We start from the raw sequence: 15,899 nt of genomic DNA, 5'->3' as shown, positions 1-15,899 counted from the left end.
GTAGATGACAGAACCTGCAATGATTATTCCTGATGATGAGTTCCTTCTCCTCCTTCTGACCATCTGATACATTGCTTTAATCATATCTCTCCCCTGCCTAAGATGATGACCAAACTCATCATCCTGACATCTGAGAACTTTCATAATCTGGCCCTAGCCTACCTAATTCTTTCTGACTTCTGATGCTTTCCTAATATGTACTTTCTCCTCCATCAGTGGAGCGACCAGCTGTCATCCAGACCCACCATTTATGTTTGCTGTGCCTTCTTGAACAGCCCAGGCAATTCTCTCAATTCGATGTGTTCTGTTGCGAAGTAGAAAGGATTTAGGTCCAAGGATCAGGCAGTAAATGTATTCCAAATCCTGCTCTTTTCTGAAAGAGTTATATGGCCTCCTGAGTTTCATTTAATCATTCAGAACCCCAGTTTCCTCTGCTCAAAATGAGAGGATTGTGCTTGATGGTGAAGTCTTCTCAGCAAGGTCTTTCCAGGGTGATCTCCTAACACACATGCTTACATGTGCACACATACATCACATACGTGCAAACATTCTTTCAATCTTCTGTGATCGGGATCTCATTTAACCTGCAATGTCTATTTATTTATCTGCTCGTTGTTTTCTCTACCTGCCTCCCAACTAGAATATAAACTCCAGGAAGGTACAGATTTTTAACTGCTTGATTTACTGCTCTAGTCCTGGTGCTCACAACACTGCCTGATACACAATAGATGTTTGATATATGTTAAAAAAGGTAATGAATGATTTCGGTGTCCACTTTGTGCCCCAACAACTCTTTGTATATTCAACTCTATTCAAATATATACATGAATTATATATGTATAGTGGTGTTTTAAATATAATTGCTTGCTCCTTGTCCTGTACACTGTAACATTCTTGACCTCAAGTTCTCTTTGTGTGATTGTATATTGATATTTTAAAAAGTTATTTGTGTTTTCTGTCCTATTTCTATTTTTTTTTCTATTTGATGTGGTTACATCATATTCTTAATAGTCTGCTGGTTTTTTCCTGTTTCCTCTCCAAGATTTTTAATATGCAGTAGTCACTTGACTTTTGGATAAACAAGAACATGAAATCTTTTTCAAGGCCAGAACTTAAACATATATTAATATTAGCCTGAGCAAATTCACATGAGAATATTTTCAAAAATTATTTTCAGAGTAAGTAGAAATTTGACACATTTAAAAATTAAGCATTCTATTCTAAAACTCTTAATACTTTTTTGGATTTATTAAATTTAAAATAGATGATACATAAATATACAAAAAAGTCCCCCATCGTGTTATACACATAAGCCATTAAACAATAAATTATTTTTGAATTTTTGTTTATCGATGTATACATATCAGAATTATAATTCTTTGAGAACATGATTCAAATACATGATAAGGTACAAAATATGTTCAAGAGATTTCTTTGCAAAAACCAGCTCTTTACAAGAAATCTCATAGAACAAAATTTCAGGATTTACCAAGGAGGAAAAACACTTTCTGTACAGACCATTTAAACTAAAGGAAGATCTTGAGGTATTTAATTTGTTTTGAAAAATTGCATTTTAGCCTACTAACCGAAGTCTTAAATAGCTATTTAATATAAGTTATTTTAATTAAGAGCAACATTTAACAAGGTGTATTTACCCAGGTGTTAGGCCAGGTACATCTAAATGACAGCACCTGTGTGCTGTTGACAGTGGTTCTAACATTCCCTGTGTAATGATGTGAGAGAACATGTGTGGTAGAACAGAGAAAAATCAGAAATAGTGCAATATTTTAATATTGGAGGGGATAATGAAATTATTTAAGACAAATTTGGGGATCACAAAGGAAAATAACAGATCATAATATTTTTCTTTATTACAGAGGGTCTTTTCTACAATTAGATCACTATTTGTTATTCAATAATAAGGATCCCTCCCTAGATGATAATTTTTTAATAGATAGAGGTCTCTTTACTCTGAAAACATGTGAAATACAATATCTTTAGTACAGATAAAGACAATTTGTATAGATACTGCTTTTATAAGTTTAAGACTTTTGAAAATTCTGATTTTTCTATTTGATCACCTTAGAAAAGATGGCAATTTCCCCATTCATTATTTCTTTTAACAAGGCATGCATCTTTTTAGCATTGATGTTGGGAAAATTTTATTGAAGAAAAATGATTAAAATGATTTATTCCAATACTACAGTGTGTGCACGCGTGTGTGTGTGTGTGTGTGTGTGTGTGTGTGTGTGTGTTAAATGAACATAAAACCTACGTTAACACTCAATTCTGACACTGAATCATTGTGTGACCTTAGGTTGGTTGCATTCTCCTTATATTTTTCATTGGTCATACTATGGTTATAATAGTTACAGTAGATATTTTTTAAATAAAAAATGAATAAGGATGTTTAAGTTTTACTTTCTATTGACCTAAGAGTGTTGATATTATCAGAAAATCAATCCTCATTTCAAAACACATTTTGTAACCATTTATCTTATTCTAATTCACATTGTGACACCAATCTAAAAGCATATGCATTTATTCTTGGGAGAAAAATGAATGCTTATATTTAATTCCCAAATTGGAGTTAAAAGTGTGGAAATGAAATTATCCACATTAATGCTAATCATCTTAAGTATTTTTTTCATCGCTAGCAACTGAAATTATAGTGGTCATTTTGACCTTGAAAATCACCTGTTATGTCTGCCTATGAAAAACTGATGAAAAGTGCTTTGAATTGTATGTCTTCACTACATATAATAAAAGCTATGGAAAGAATGATTTGGTTTCATATAAACAGTAGCTTTCAACAGGCCTGCCATCTGCATGTAATCTACCACCATAATATAATATTATTTCAATGGTCCTTCAAATGTGCTGAGTTATTTGCGATATGTAGTCTTTTGATTTAAAGCTGCCTCTCTCCTTAATGTTCTTAGGGGGACCTTGTAATTGTTGGATATTCTAATTATTTATCGTATTACAAATTGGGCGAATGGCATCTTTTCAAGCTATACTTAGCTGTGTCTATTTGTGTTTTTTGTTTGTTTGTCCCGGTTCAGTCTGTTTACCTAAATAGTAGTTAGGATTGTTAAATCTTTACATCTAGTCATAATGTCCTACATTCATTCATTCAGTATTAATTAAGGACCCAAGATCTCTCAGTAATTCTTGTTGATTTTCTTATTAAAAAGAATATTATAATTTAGAAGTAAGTGGAGAGACATGAATATTATGGACATTGGTACTCTTTTGTGCTAAGAATTTATTTTAAGAGTCATATACCAATATTTGCTTGGTCCTGCTCAGCTTCTTGGGCTTCTTTTTCTTCTACTTGTTTTATTTTTAAATCATTCATCTGGCTTATTTGGGGTTTATTATGTGGCTTACAGTACAAATACACTTTTAGTAGAAGTAGCTTTATACTTTCTATGCCCTCTCCAAGCATCACAGCTTAATCTCCTACCTACAAGTCAAAGACATCCACATCTTCCTCACTGAGTATCTGCTTTTCTTCCACATTTCAGTTCTGTATTTCTCACTGCTTATTGTCAATCTTTATTTGACTGTTCCTGAAGCATCTCATATTTAGTATGTCCAAAATCGAACTAATCTTCATTTATTTTTAAATCAGATCTTCCTCATTAGGTGACTAAAATTTTGGATTGCCTGTTCAGAATTCCAGAATCTAAATCCTGGGGCAAATTAAATCAACCTTTATAACAGTAATGTGGATCTACCTCAGAGTTTCCAAAGATTCATTGCATAGTATGTATAAAACCTTATTACCGCAGTGCTTAACACATTGAAAGTAGACAATACATGTTAGATATCATCATCATCATTATCATCATCACTCCTTAATAATATCTCCACACATCCTGTTAGTCTAGATACTCAGATCATCTTTCACATTTTATTCTCTTCATCCCCGTTTGTATCCAAATGATTACCCAGTTCTGTCAAGCTTATTTTCAGAATACCAAACATATGTCTTCATCTTCTCTTTCATTCCAGTCAAAGATAAAATTATGTACATATGTTTGTATTTGTATCTCTCTCTCCCACACTGTAAGCTGGTCAAGAACAATGGCCATAGCTTAGCATTTTTAAAAGCCACATTGAAGTTTCCCTCATGTGAAGGTAAAAATTGGTCTGAGAATTGCAGTTTTCAACTCAAGAACTGAGAGTTATTCCTACTCTGTTAAATGCTGGGGATACAATGATGAACAAAAGCTACATAGGTCTGCCCACGTGGTGCTTACATTAAGACAAGAAGTGTTGGGTCTTTCCTTAATAACAGTGGGAAACAACTGAAGTCCTCTAAGCAGGGGAATGACAGTGTCAGATTTGTACTTAAAAGTAATGATGATATAGAAGTAGAGATAAATGACGTAGATGAAATCAACAGGACATGAAATGGAATTGGACATTTGTGGCACACAGAGAAGAGGAGATAAAGATGATCCCTAGGTTTCTGGCTTATAAACTAGCTGGTGATGTCATTCTTTAAGGCTAACTAGGTTTGGGGAGAAGATAATTTAAGATGTAGATCCATACAGATAGAGAAATATCGAGATGATTTCCACAAGTATGCCATGCTACCTACGGGGGTTTTATGCTTTTTGGAAAATTTAATAGCAATTTGGCTCAAGTGAGAAAATTTTTCAATTTCAACATAAATCATTTAAAACTGAAAACACCGTATAAAACAATGGAAATGAAAACTGATTTCAACTTACCATGAACAACACTTATGCATGAACATAAAATTGTTAATATTATATACCACGACGTTGATTACACTACTAACAGTATATAAAGTATATTAACTTGAAATTTTATTTGATGTAATTGTAAATCTATAGGGAAATTACAATATCCTTAGAGAGGAGAATTTCTAGTTCATTTGTTTGCCTAATGGAAAAATAATTTGATGAGTTAAAGTGGGAAAAGGTAGAAATTCATTGACATTGGCAGTGAGAAAGGTTAAAAGATGCAGTTAAAGTGGATACATTATACCCAACTGCTTTATTTTGAAGAATTTCATGAATACATTTTAGATTGGAAAGCTTACATGTTTTTAGTATTGTTATTTCTATACTGTCCATAATAGCTAGTGTTATAGTTTAGCTGTAGAAATTAACCAATCTGTTGCAATATGATTTCCACTAAATAGAGACATTTGGCTCTTGCTTCCAACCATTTTATAGTCCATATCAACGAAACACCTAAATATTTAATCCATACAAATTGGATATAAAATTTGGCTACTATTTCTTTCCTTGAGTCCTATGTAACTAATTACTCAGTCTAAGTCTGCTTTTGTTTTGTTTTGTTTAGGGAATCGATTTTACCTGGTTAACACTTAGAGCATGGTGCTAATGAATCCAAAGAAAACAGCAGCATCAAAAAGCAAAGTGTTTTCTGATATAATTATCTCTGTCTTCTCCACATAAAGTATTTAACCTTTTATCTTTATAGTAATGGCCTTCCTTCTTTTATTTCAAGTTGTATCAAAACTTTCTGGATTTTGGTATGAAATCAGGGAAAATACATACAGTATTGAATTCTGTATACAACAATTCATTCTAATAATTTTTATGAATTTAAGGTCAAGGCTTTTAAAATGTAAGCCATTGTGTATCGTAAGTTACCTAATGCTGTTCTGGTTTTCCATGATTCCTCAAAGATTTTCAGGATAATTGTTTTTTATATGTCTCCCTCTTCTTTAAGGATCCTCTTATGTATTCCATTTGATACTAGTGACTTGAACTTCAGCTCTGATTTTACAATTTGTTTCTTATTCTTTTTAGTTCAATAATCATTAGCGATGGTGAAGAATATTCAACTAAAAAAATAAGTGGCTCTGATTCTAGTATGTTATACGTCACTTTGTATAGCTTGTTAACTTATGCCACTTTCAACAGCTTTGCAGAATATGCAAGGAAATAGAAATGTCTCCACTTGGTGAAGAAATCTGGCTATAGGCATTGTTCTGATGAGTCCAGGGACTTTAATAGCACCAATGTTATATTATCATCAATATATATGTATATGTATGTATATGTATATGTTATATTATCATCAATATATATGTGTATATATATAGAATATATATGTATATATATAGAATATATATACATGTATATATATATGTCAAAAAGATATATAATGTGTCAAAATAGCTCTGCTCTCAAAAGAAAACATCACAGGTAAAATAGAAGCCTTCTTGTATTGTAAGAGTTTTAAATTTCTAATGGACAAATATTTAACACTCAGGTAACAGAGAGTAAAGTTTAATTAATGATAGATAACTAAAGAAAATATATCTAAATATTGCTGGGAGAGTAACATGTTTACTTAAATGACTCCTATTTAATGGTAGTGGGATAGTTAGAATTCATGGAAATACTATTCTTTCCCTCTAAGGAAAAAAAGTAAGTTGATGTTAGAACATAAGCTAAGCAGGATTGGTTACATAACAGCCAACCAGATTTGTTTTTCCCCAGCGGTTCCAAATCAAACATGAGATGTGTACGTATACAAATTTTAGACTCTGGAAATGTCCTGCTCTGTGGGTGTTATTTTGCAATACCAGCCAGGAGGCATTAGTGGTGTTTTCTTTGCTGAGGCACTGCGCTGAAACTGGAATGTTTTTTATTTTATTTTATTTTATTTTATTTTATTTTATTTTATTTTATTTTATTTTATTTTACTTTATTTTATTTGCTTTGTTGTTTTGTTTTGTTTTTTAATTGTGACCCTAATTAATTGTTCCCATAAAATATTACTTGCTCTCCATTCTAAAATAAAGTAATTTGTTGAAGTTGAACCAAAAACACCAAAAGATTTCAGTGTTTATATATGCTAACGTAGATCAACTCAGATCATTATCCAGAAGAAAAAAGATTTAAAAAGATTACATTACATTAACTCAGGAGAGAACTGTGTCTGCTGTTTATGCAAAACACTAGGAGTACTGTTGACATTTTATATTTCATTTTTAAGGTGAAAAAAGCAAGTAACTTGTATATTCTCACTTACCTTTGAAATAACAACTAAACATCTGTAGTGTCTGTGACTAGTATTTGCTTTCACTGAATAGTCTTATTTCCATTGTTAAGGTAGTGTTGACATCCTTCTAAGTGGTCTCCAATGGTATGTAGTAAATGCCTGCTCTTGCCATCATTTTCATTGTAAACGAATCTTGACAATGTCAGGTTCCCGTCACAGTCTATCAGTGTCACTCACTAAGCGGTGGTGTGACCGTTAGTCCCTTTGAGATTTCCTCCTTTATCAGGGTCAGCCTGTGGGAAGATCTGAATGAATAGTTACATGTTACCTAAGTATAAAGGGTAATAACATTTACATGTACTTTTACTATTTTAATGCATGGTAGTTGAAAGACATTCTTTTTTTACAGGTCACTTTAATTTTGTGTTTGACATATATTCTATCTAAAATTCATAAAAATATACTATGGTGTTCCTTTTTGGAATCTATTCCTCATTAGATATATGCAGGGTTGAATAATAAATATGATTATCAGGGCTAGGATATTTGGTGCCACTCATACACATAACCAAGTTTGTGTTTTGTTGTTGTTGTTTTTTTAAATTAAACAGTAATAATATCCTTTCCCAAAGCATTTTACATTTTCTTTTCTACTTAAAAATTGTGTTCCACAAAACAAGGTGATCTTTCTTTGCCAATGATTATCTACACATTTAATCCTTCTTTAATTATTTTTTCATGGTAATCTTTTTTTTTCGCACCTCTGTCTCAATTGATAATTGTTTCAGTTGATTTGCAAAATAACATTCCAAATGCTGAGGATTCACATTTCTTTCCTTTATTTCAGTTTACTCACAAGAATCAATTACTAAAATTTTATTTATACTCTAGCCATATTTATTGTTGGTTCTATTGAATATACCATGTCACCAGATATTCAGTAGAATTTTTCCTGTGGTCCCACACAAGAACAAAAGGTACCAGGTACCCCTCATTTTAAAGAAAGTAAAAAGCAGCTGCTACTTATCAATAGCACCTGAACCAGCCTATCTTAACTATCATCCAGGCCCTACAAATATCCTCCTGCCTCATTATAAGAGAGTATGACCGTAGAGAGGGGATTGAAGAAATCCTTGCAGCGAAGAGACAGCATCTACTGGGAGGGCTGTGACTCAGTGATCCCTCTTTGAGAGCGTTTCCACACCACCAGTTGAAGGGAGGCTTTCCAAGTTTACAGGTGCCTTCCCCTTATTTCAGAGCTGGATTTCTGTTTTGGTGTGAACTGCTGATCTGTTTTCTGTATATATTTGAGCAGGGGGGTAAGGAATTGATAGGTGGCAGGCTAGAGAGTGGACATCATCGGAACAAGACGACCCACACCAAGAGAAGGACCTTATTGGTAAGGTGGCAGTGGCAGTTTGGGGAGTTTAGAAGATCAGGAAGCTGAAGATTTCCATTGTTAGTGACTCGTGCTTCTAGGAAGTTCCTCTGGGAGGGACCCTCTTAAAGGATCAGGCATGACTTAGTAGGAGATACTTAGCATTTAGGCATCTGTCATGTGGAAGATGTAAGTGGCTGATAGGCATAGTCGTAGAAGCAGGGAGAACTTGAGGTGGAACTGGTTGAGTCGGAGACCTTTATCCTACTATCCAGGAGAAGGAGAGAAAGAGGATGGATGAAAAACTAACCAAGCCATTGTCTTCCAGGCCACCTAGGTTCTTAGGGATGGCCAGTGCTGATAGAGATGAAGAAACAGAGATAAGCGTTAACTAGAATGGATTTTTTAATACTCAAGGTTATTAAGGGGCAGAAAAGGGAGCCTTGACAAAATGTGTTTGAAGGCACAAATTAGAGGAAAAAGAAAGCCATTTAATATTTGTAACTCAGCAGTTCTGAATGTCCCATAATCTGACTACCTTTAGAGTAGGGATAGCTTTCAAAATTTAAGGATTTCTCCCCAAAGCAGTATATTTCTGCATTTAAAACTTGGTCCATCATAAGATATGTATCACAGACTAAGACAAAATATAAACTGGAGCAAGCCAAGAAAAGTAGTCTGAGCTTGTAAAAAGACGGAGATAGTGCATCCAGCTGTTTGCTTTTTTTCAGAACGTATAGCTATGTTTTAATGTTGGGGTGGGAAGCGTGTAAGATTGCAGAGAAAGTTCCATACCCAGTCTTTACAAATTCACGTTTCAGTTACACTAGATCTTAAGATCACTCTGCTTGTCCCTGAAGAATACACATCTTTTTACACAAAGGAAAACTAAACACACAATCGCTTTTTGTATTTAAGTTCCAGATATTTGTACATTTTTATTGATAAATTCTTAATATGTGTATACCTAGGCAGGTAAGTGAATTGTTTCAGATATTATAGAATGCAAAATTAATAGTTTTTAGCTAGAGACAGAATTGGTAATCAGGCATTTTATTTCAACTTCTTTTCTTACATTTATGTACCCGCTTACCTCTGGCTGTGTGTGTGTTGCAAGACTCCATTTGTTAATTTTGACTCCACCAAAATCATGGCATAGCATTAACAGCGGGCCTTCATTGTGCTTGTGGTTACGCTTCTTAATTTCAGCATATAGCAGCCGCCTGTTGTGTTCTACCTGCAGCTGAACCTACGTAAGCAGCTGTCTAGCCTGACACTGTTCCTGCGCTTCTCCACAATCTGTGTGTAAGACTAGGTATGGGAAATCTCTTTCCCTTCAGTTCCTTCCCCCCGACATTAAAATATGAATACAAATCTCAAGTAATCAACAGTTGGATCCACTGAGTCTTTTCATGAACCCATGACCATTTTCCTTTGCTTAAACCATTTTATAATTTTATTGTGTTTTATGAGTTTTTACATACATGCCTTGACAACCTATGATAGTATATGTTCTTTGGGGACCTGAAGGCTATATCAACTTCACCTTGTTCTTCCACTGTAAAGTCAAGAAACAGTTTGATTCAATAATGGGGAAAGAGAGATGCATCAGGTATTTTTTGTTGTTGTTGTTTCTAACTCTCCTTACCAAATATTAGAATTTCCTATATATTTTATCTTCTGTCTCTTGCAAGATTTCCTGTGGTCACAGTAGTAAACGTTAATTTTAAAGGTAATCAAGTGTGTATATATATGTTTGCGTGTAGGCATAGTACATATATACTGGCTTATATCACTAAACATATTGGCTTAAACCAAAGCACTTGAAATCATACATTTAATAACTATGGGTATGTCTTGTTCTGAAATGGCCTATTTTCAATTCTTATTTATTCATGCTAATAGGAAAAGGATGTTATAAATAATGCAAAAATCACTTACAGCTGACTTAGTTATATATTGTATATTTTTCATCAGACTTAGTTTCTTAATTGTTTGCTCTATTTATTACCCAAATGAGCTAACATCATGAGTATTTAACAAATGATGATTGGTGGAGATGGCTAGGAGCATTTTATGTAGTGGGAAAATCCAATCTAGTGTTATCAACTTGCTATGGAAAATTCACATGTGGATGATTGATATTTACCCTCACACAAGGGACTAATACCCTGTGATGCAAAAGAGATGTGAAAATAGATAGTATTTTGTCTATAATCTGTTTCAGAATGATTCAATCAGAAGTTTGGCTTAATATTTTATACCTTGATAATGTGAAAAAAATAGTCACAGTGCTTCTCCACTATGAGAGTAAAACTGAAATATATTTGGAAAAATGACTTTTTCCAATGTATTAACTGGCAATCAGAATTCAAATAAAAGGAGAAATTGGTTCAAGTGAACAGAGAAACAAAAGTAGATAATAGATATAAGCAGAACTCAAACTGAATTTAAAATAATGAATGTGAGTATTTTTCTGTACTCAGTCCATCAATTATCTTCAAATAAGCAACATACTATGAAAATGTAATGCTTGCATTTATTGGTATTTTAAATGAAATGTGTAGGGAAAATTATCCATTAATTATAAATTCCCTACCCAGTTTTCATTTTCAAATAACATTTATTCCAAAGTGTTATTTCTATACCAATTGTCAGTGATTATGCCTCAACACTTGTTTTAAATGATACTATAAAAAGTAAACATTTAAAGAAAAAATTTGCACATACCTCGATAAAGGCATTGTGGAGTCGAATTTTTATCATGTTTCGCCATCAAATATTTTCTTGACACCATACGTTTGAAAAATTCACATACTTACAGTTTTTGCATGTTTGACTAGGACCTTGGTATAAGCATCAAAAAGGGTGTGAGTAGAGAAATAAAGTAGATCCATTTGTGAATATGGAAGTGAACTTTTATATCATAGTGTAGGAACAAGCTGGAGAAATTTCTTTTATGTGAGTCATTTCTGGATGAAGCTATAAACTTTTTTTTAGCCAAAAGCTGTCATGGTTTCTTGTAAAATAATAAAGATAATAAAGATATCCACTTTAATTGATTCTTTTCATTGTTTAATAAAATTGCTTTGTTTGATTGCTGAAGAATTTGAATTGAGTTTTCATTACCCACTTCTGAACAATTTACTCTAAGATTCAGACAGTATTGAGCTAATGAGTTTGAATTTATATTGAACCTTAACTGTCTTCATGAAGTAAATGGAAAAAAATCATGGCAGTAACTAAGTATTCTTCATTAAAAACTATGTCATAGAGATTTTACAATGAAGCTTTTAATGGAGCTAAAGCATTTAAATTGGAGTTTTACCAACTTTGCTGTTTCTAAGTATATTATATGAAAATATTATTTCTTTTCCTTTTTTAAGAAATGAAAACTCATTAAGCTTACAGGGACATTACAAAAATTTTCTTCAAGGGGATTGTTTGTATATTCAACAGATTCAGTAAATAAGTTAGTGTTAATTTAATTGGGGAACATGTCTAAATTGAAATTATTCATAAATACCTTCTAAGGTGTATCCTATTAAGGTGTTTAAAAATCTACTGAAATCCAAAACATGGCCCCATTATTAAAATGAAAGCTCTCAAATGTACTGTTTTTACTTTGACACTATATTGCCATAATCATCAACTTTTGTTTCTTTGTAGTTGAATAAAGGTGATATATTTATTGAGGCACACATATTTAATATATTGCTTTGACATTATTAACCTTTGTAAAGTGATCTTTTAGGCTCTTTGTGCTGTGTCTAAATGAGTTGGGCATTTAATAATTCCATGTTTAGGATTTGTGGTGGAATTAAGTGAGGAACTTTAACTCTGAATGGTGGCTAGAATATCATTTAATACAAGAATAACTACAACTACCAGTGGGCTTCACTTCTAAGAAGTAATTAATTCTCTAGGTATATAAAAGAGACCATTTTATCTTAATTTGGTTATTCAAACTAGATTAGACTCAAAAAGTAAGATAAATATTGTAGAATTTTTTTTTAATTGACGAACTATATAAGAAAAAGAAAAACAAAAAAAAATATATGGTTTAGGGGAAATTTACTTACTTGAGGTTATTTTCCAAGAAATCACTTGGCCAACTCAAAATGTGATATACTTTTTAAAACCTCATTTCAAATAAACTATTAGAAGATTTGGAATAATATTGCATCCAAATTGCTTATGTGCATTCCCCACAAGTAGCTGTGATGGTTCTTGGGATAAGCAAACACTGTCCTCTTGCCCATCACAGAGATCTCAGGCTTCTGTTACCCACCCCCACATGCCTGGAACTAATAGCCTTCCATTTAGGCAACCTCTCCACCATCTGAAGCAGAGCCACCTTCTGCCAAATTCTATAATGGTATTTTTTGGTACTAAAAATGGCAGTTGCCCAGAAAAAAATATCCAATCATTATATTGTAAAATGTAGGACATAATGAAGAGATACTACATTTAGATAACTGATTGTGATATGTTAAATAAAACCCTCATATTTTAAGCAAGAATTAGAATGATCAGAAGAATAATGCAGCAACGAATTGACCATTTGTATTGAACGCATGGAGCATGGTGACGTGATAAAACATGGCACCGAACTGGTTGGCTTCAAAGCTAGTTTCCCTGAGTGGTGAGTGTTGCATATAAAGAGGACAAATATTTTTCCTTTGGCAATCATTATTAGAACGTTTTTTAATGCTTCAATTTTCAATGATTTATGCCTTTTACCATTTTCATAAATGAGATACACTACGTTTCATAGTTTTATTTGAACAGAGCAATGATGAGATCTGTGCATTTTTTATAGGACTGGAACTTCCTTTTATGATGATGCCCCACCCTCTAATTCCCGTCAGCCTACCTCCAGCGTCTGTCACCATGGCAATGAGCCAGATGAACCATCTCAGCACCATTGCAAATATGGCGGCAGCAGCTCACGTTCAGAGTCCCCCTTCCAGAGTTGAGACGTCTGTTATTAAGGTAATTGTTTTCTTACGTCACTGTTTTGGCTTATGCCAAACATCGTCTTAGGCCACTACCTCTAAGTCTATTTTTTTATTCCACAAGTAATTCTAAATTCAAAACAGATGATAGTAAATAAATTGTGAGAAAAATCACTTACAGTAGTTAGAACCAGGTAGAGCCAGGGGTACAGTATTAGACAGATTAGGCCAATCTTAAGTTCCGTGTTGTATCTGTTAAGTTTATTTATTTATTTGAGAGAGAAAAAGTACAAGCAGGGGAGGGTGCAGAGAGAAAGAGGAATGGAGAGAGAATCCCAAACAGGCTCCATGGGCAGAGGCTGATGCAGGGCTTGATCTTACGTCTGTGAGATCATGATCTGAGCCAAAATCAGAGTGAGGCACTTAACCAACTAAGCCATCCAGGGGCCCTTGTCTTTTATCTATTAAGAGAGAGATGGATGTAGGAAATTAATTGATATATTTCAAATTCAATAAATATATGACTGTGTGCATGAATGCATGCATGTCAATGTATGTGTGTGTGGGTTTATGAGCTTTAAGGTATAGGAAATAGTTGCTGATTTGTTGCTAAATTATGGTTCTGCCATGTTGCCTTGAGCATGTGACTCAATCTTTCTGATTCTATTCTAAATATAAAAAGTAGGTAATACAGTATAGGTGTAAACACTAAACAAAATAATAAAATTGAATGCTTTTTATAAATTCAAAAATACACTATATGTGAAGATAACACTATTATACAAAGATCACATGTGTGTGTATATATGCACAATTCTCTCTCTCTCTTTTCCCCTTGTGTGGGAGGGTATGTGTATACCCTTAAATGTGTATGCATATACCTTTAATTTATTTTATAATATGTACTTAAACAAAATTCCTTTAAATGAATTGTCAGAATACATTATTAATTTTTAAATTCAGTAAAAGATACTAATGCTTATCCTTATATGACATAATCATTACCTCTTTCTTCTGAATATAATACAGTTGAGTTAAGGAGGCCTCTGGAGCATGCCTTACATAAAAAGTCCTGTTAACAATTCTTATTCATTGCTGGTAGGTATACAAAATGCTATAGCCATTTTGGGAGGCAGTTTTATGGTTTCTTACACAGCTTAACATACTTCTACCACAGGATTATGTATTTTGCCAGCTCCTTGGTATTTACTCAAACAAGTAGAAGAGTTATGTCTACACAGAAACTTGCACATGGATATTTATAGCAGTTTTTTTTTTAATAATTGCCCAAACTTGGAAGCAACTAAGATGTTTTCAGTAGGTGGAAGGATTAAAAAGAAGTGGTATATCCATATGTTATGACTTTGCTAAATTAACATTTGTTAAGTGGAACATAGGGATGACTGATGGTGAGCCATGGTCCAACACAAACCATAAAAAAAATTGAAATAGAAAACCTTATTACTCACGAGTTCTGGTGGAAATACCTCAGGGTATATACCTTGAAGGACCACATGGGGAGGTCAAGGTGGAGTACAGAGAGAACAAGGCAGCATCTGGGACAGATGCCTGTGTCAGGGCCCAACAGTGGAATGCTTCGAGGTTCCCAGGCTAGGGCTAGATTGGGCAATTAAAACCAGAAGAGCATAGTTTTGGTGAGCTCTAGCAGGCTCGTATGTAGGAGGAGACCTTTATTCACAAGTGCTGTTGAAGAAGTCCTATTAAGGGCTTACATGCTTATATTTACTTGTGATTCTGTGGCTGTTATCTAGGGCATGTGCTTGCAAGAGGGGGCTTTTGTCAGTTAAGGTCCCTCCAGGACAGTTGGCCAAACAAAATGGATGCCTAGGCAGCAATACTATTGGAGTAGCTTAACTAAACGCTTGACACCGTATAATGGAATATTATTCAGAACTAAAAAGAAATGAATTATCAAGTCATGAAAAGACATGGAGGAAACTTAAATGTATACTGGTAAGTGAAAGAAGCCAGGCTGAAAAGGCTACACACTGTATGATTCCAAGTGAATGACCTTTTAGAAAAGGCAAAACTATGGAGATACTAAAAAGATCAGTGGTTGCCAAGGAGTGGGGCAGGGATGAATAGGGAGAGTACAAAGAATTTTTAGGGCAGTGAAAATGCTCCGTGTTATACCAAAATGATAGGTAATGTCATACATTTTTTTTAAAAGGCCATGTTACTACTTATACATTGTATAAGTATACAATGTATATATACATTGTATACATACTTATACATTACTATTATACATTGAATAATATGCTAATACCAATTTTTCTTATAACAATGGCTCTATAAGCAAAGATGTATACTAGTCCCTCACCATTTTCTGAAGTATCCTCACCAGGAAAAAATATATGTATCACAGAAAACCGAGATCAACTTCTTAAAAATCTTCAGCTGAGAAAATGCCAATGAATGCTACATTGTCATCAGCGAGGAACCAAGAAGATAACTTTTAAAAATTCCTCTTTATTCGGAGTGACTTTCAGAGGGTTCCTTTGTTACCAAAGGATTTGTTA

General features: G+C 33.5%; 1 protein-coding gene across 1 annotated transcript in view; it reads left to right on the top strand.

Annotated features, from left to right (window-relative positions):
• Positions 1-15,899, top strand: part of DACH1 (dachshund family transcription factor 1) — a 432,347-nt gene that overhangs the window by 284,964 nt on the left and 131,484 nt on the right. Inside the window, exon 4 of the mRNA XM_047080563.1 lies at positions 13,221-13,393. Coding sequence (XP_046936519.1) covers positions 13,221-13,393 — 173 coding nt within the window. The remainder of the gene's footprint in view (positions 1-13,220; positions 13,394-15,899) is intronic.

Source organism: Lynx rufus, unplaced genomic scaffold (assembly GCF_022079265.1).
Source record: "Lynx rufus isolate CCGP_SWC_20201006 ecotype Redwood Valley unplaced genomic scaffold, mLynRuf1.p SCAF_1, whole genome shotgun sequence".
Classification (NCBI taxonomy): Eukaryota; Metazoa; Chordata; class Mammalia; order Carnivora; family Felidae; genus Lynx; species Lynx rufus.
The sequence above is the reverse complement of the archived record's forward strand: the minus strand, read 5'-3'. Positions and strand labels throughout refer to the sequence as shown.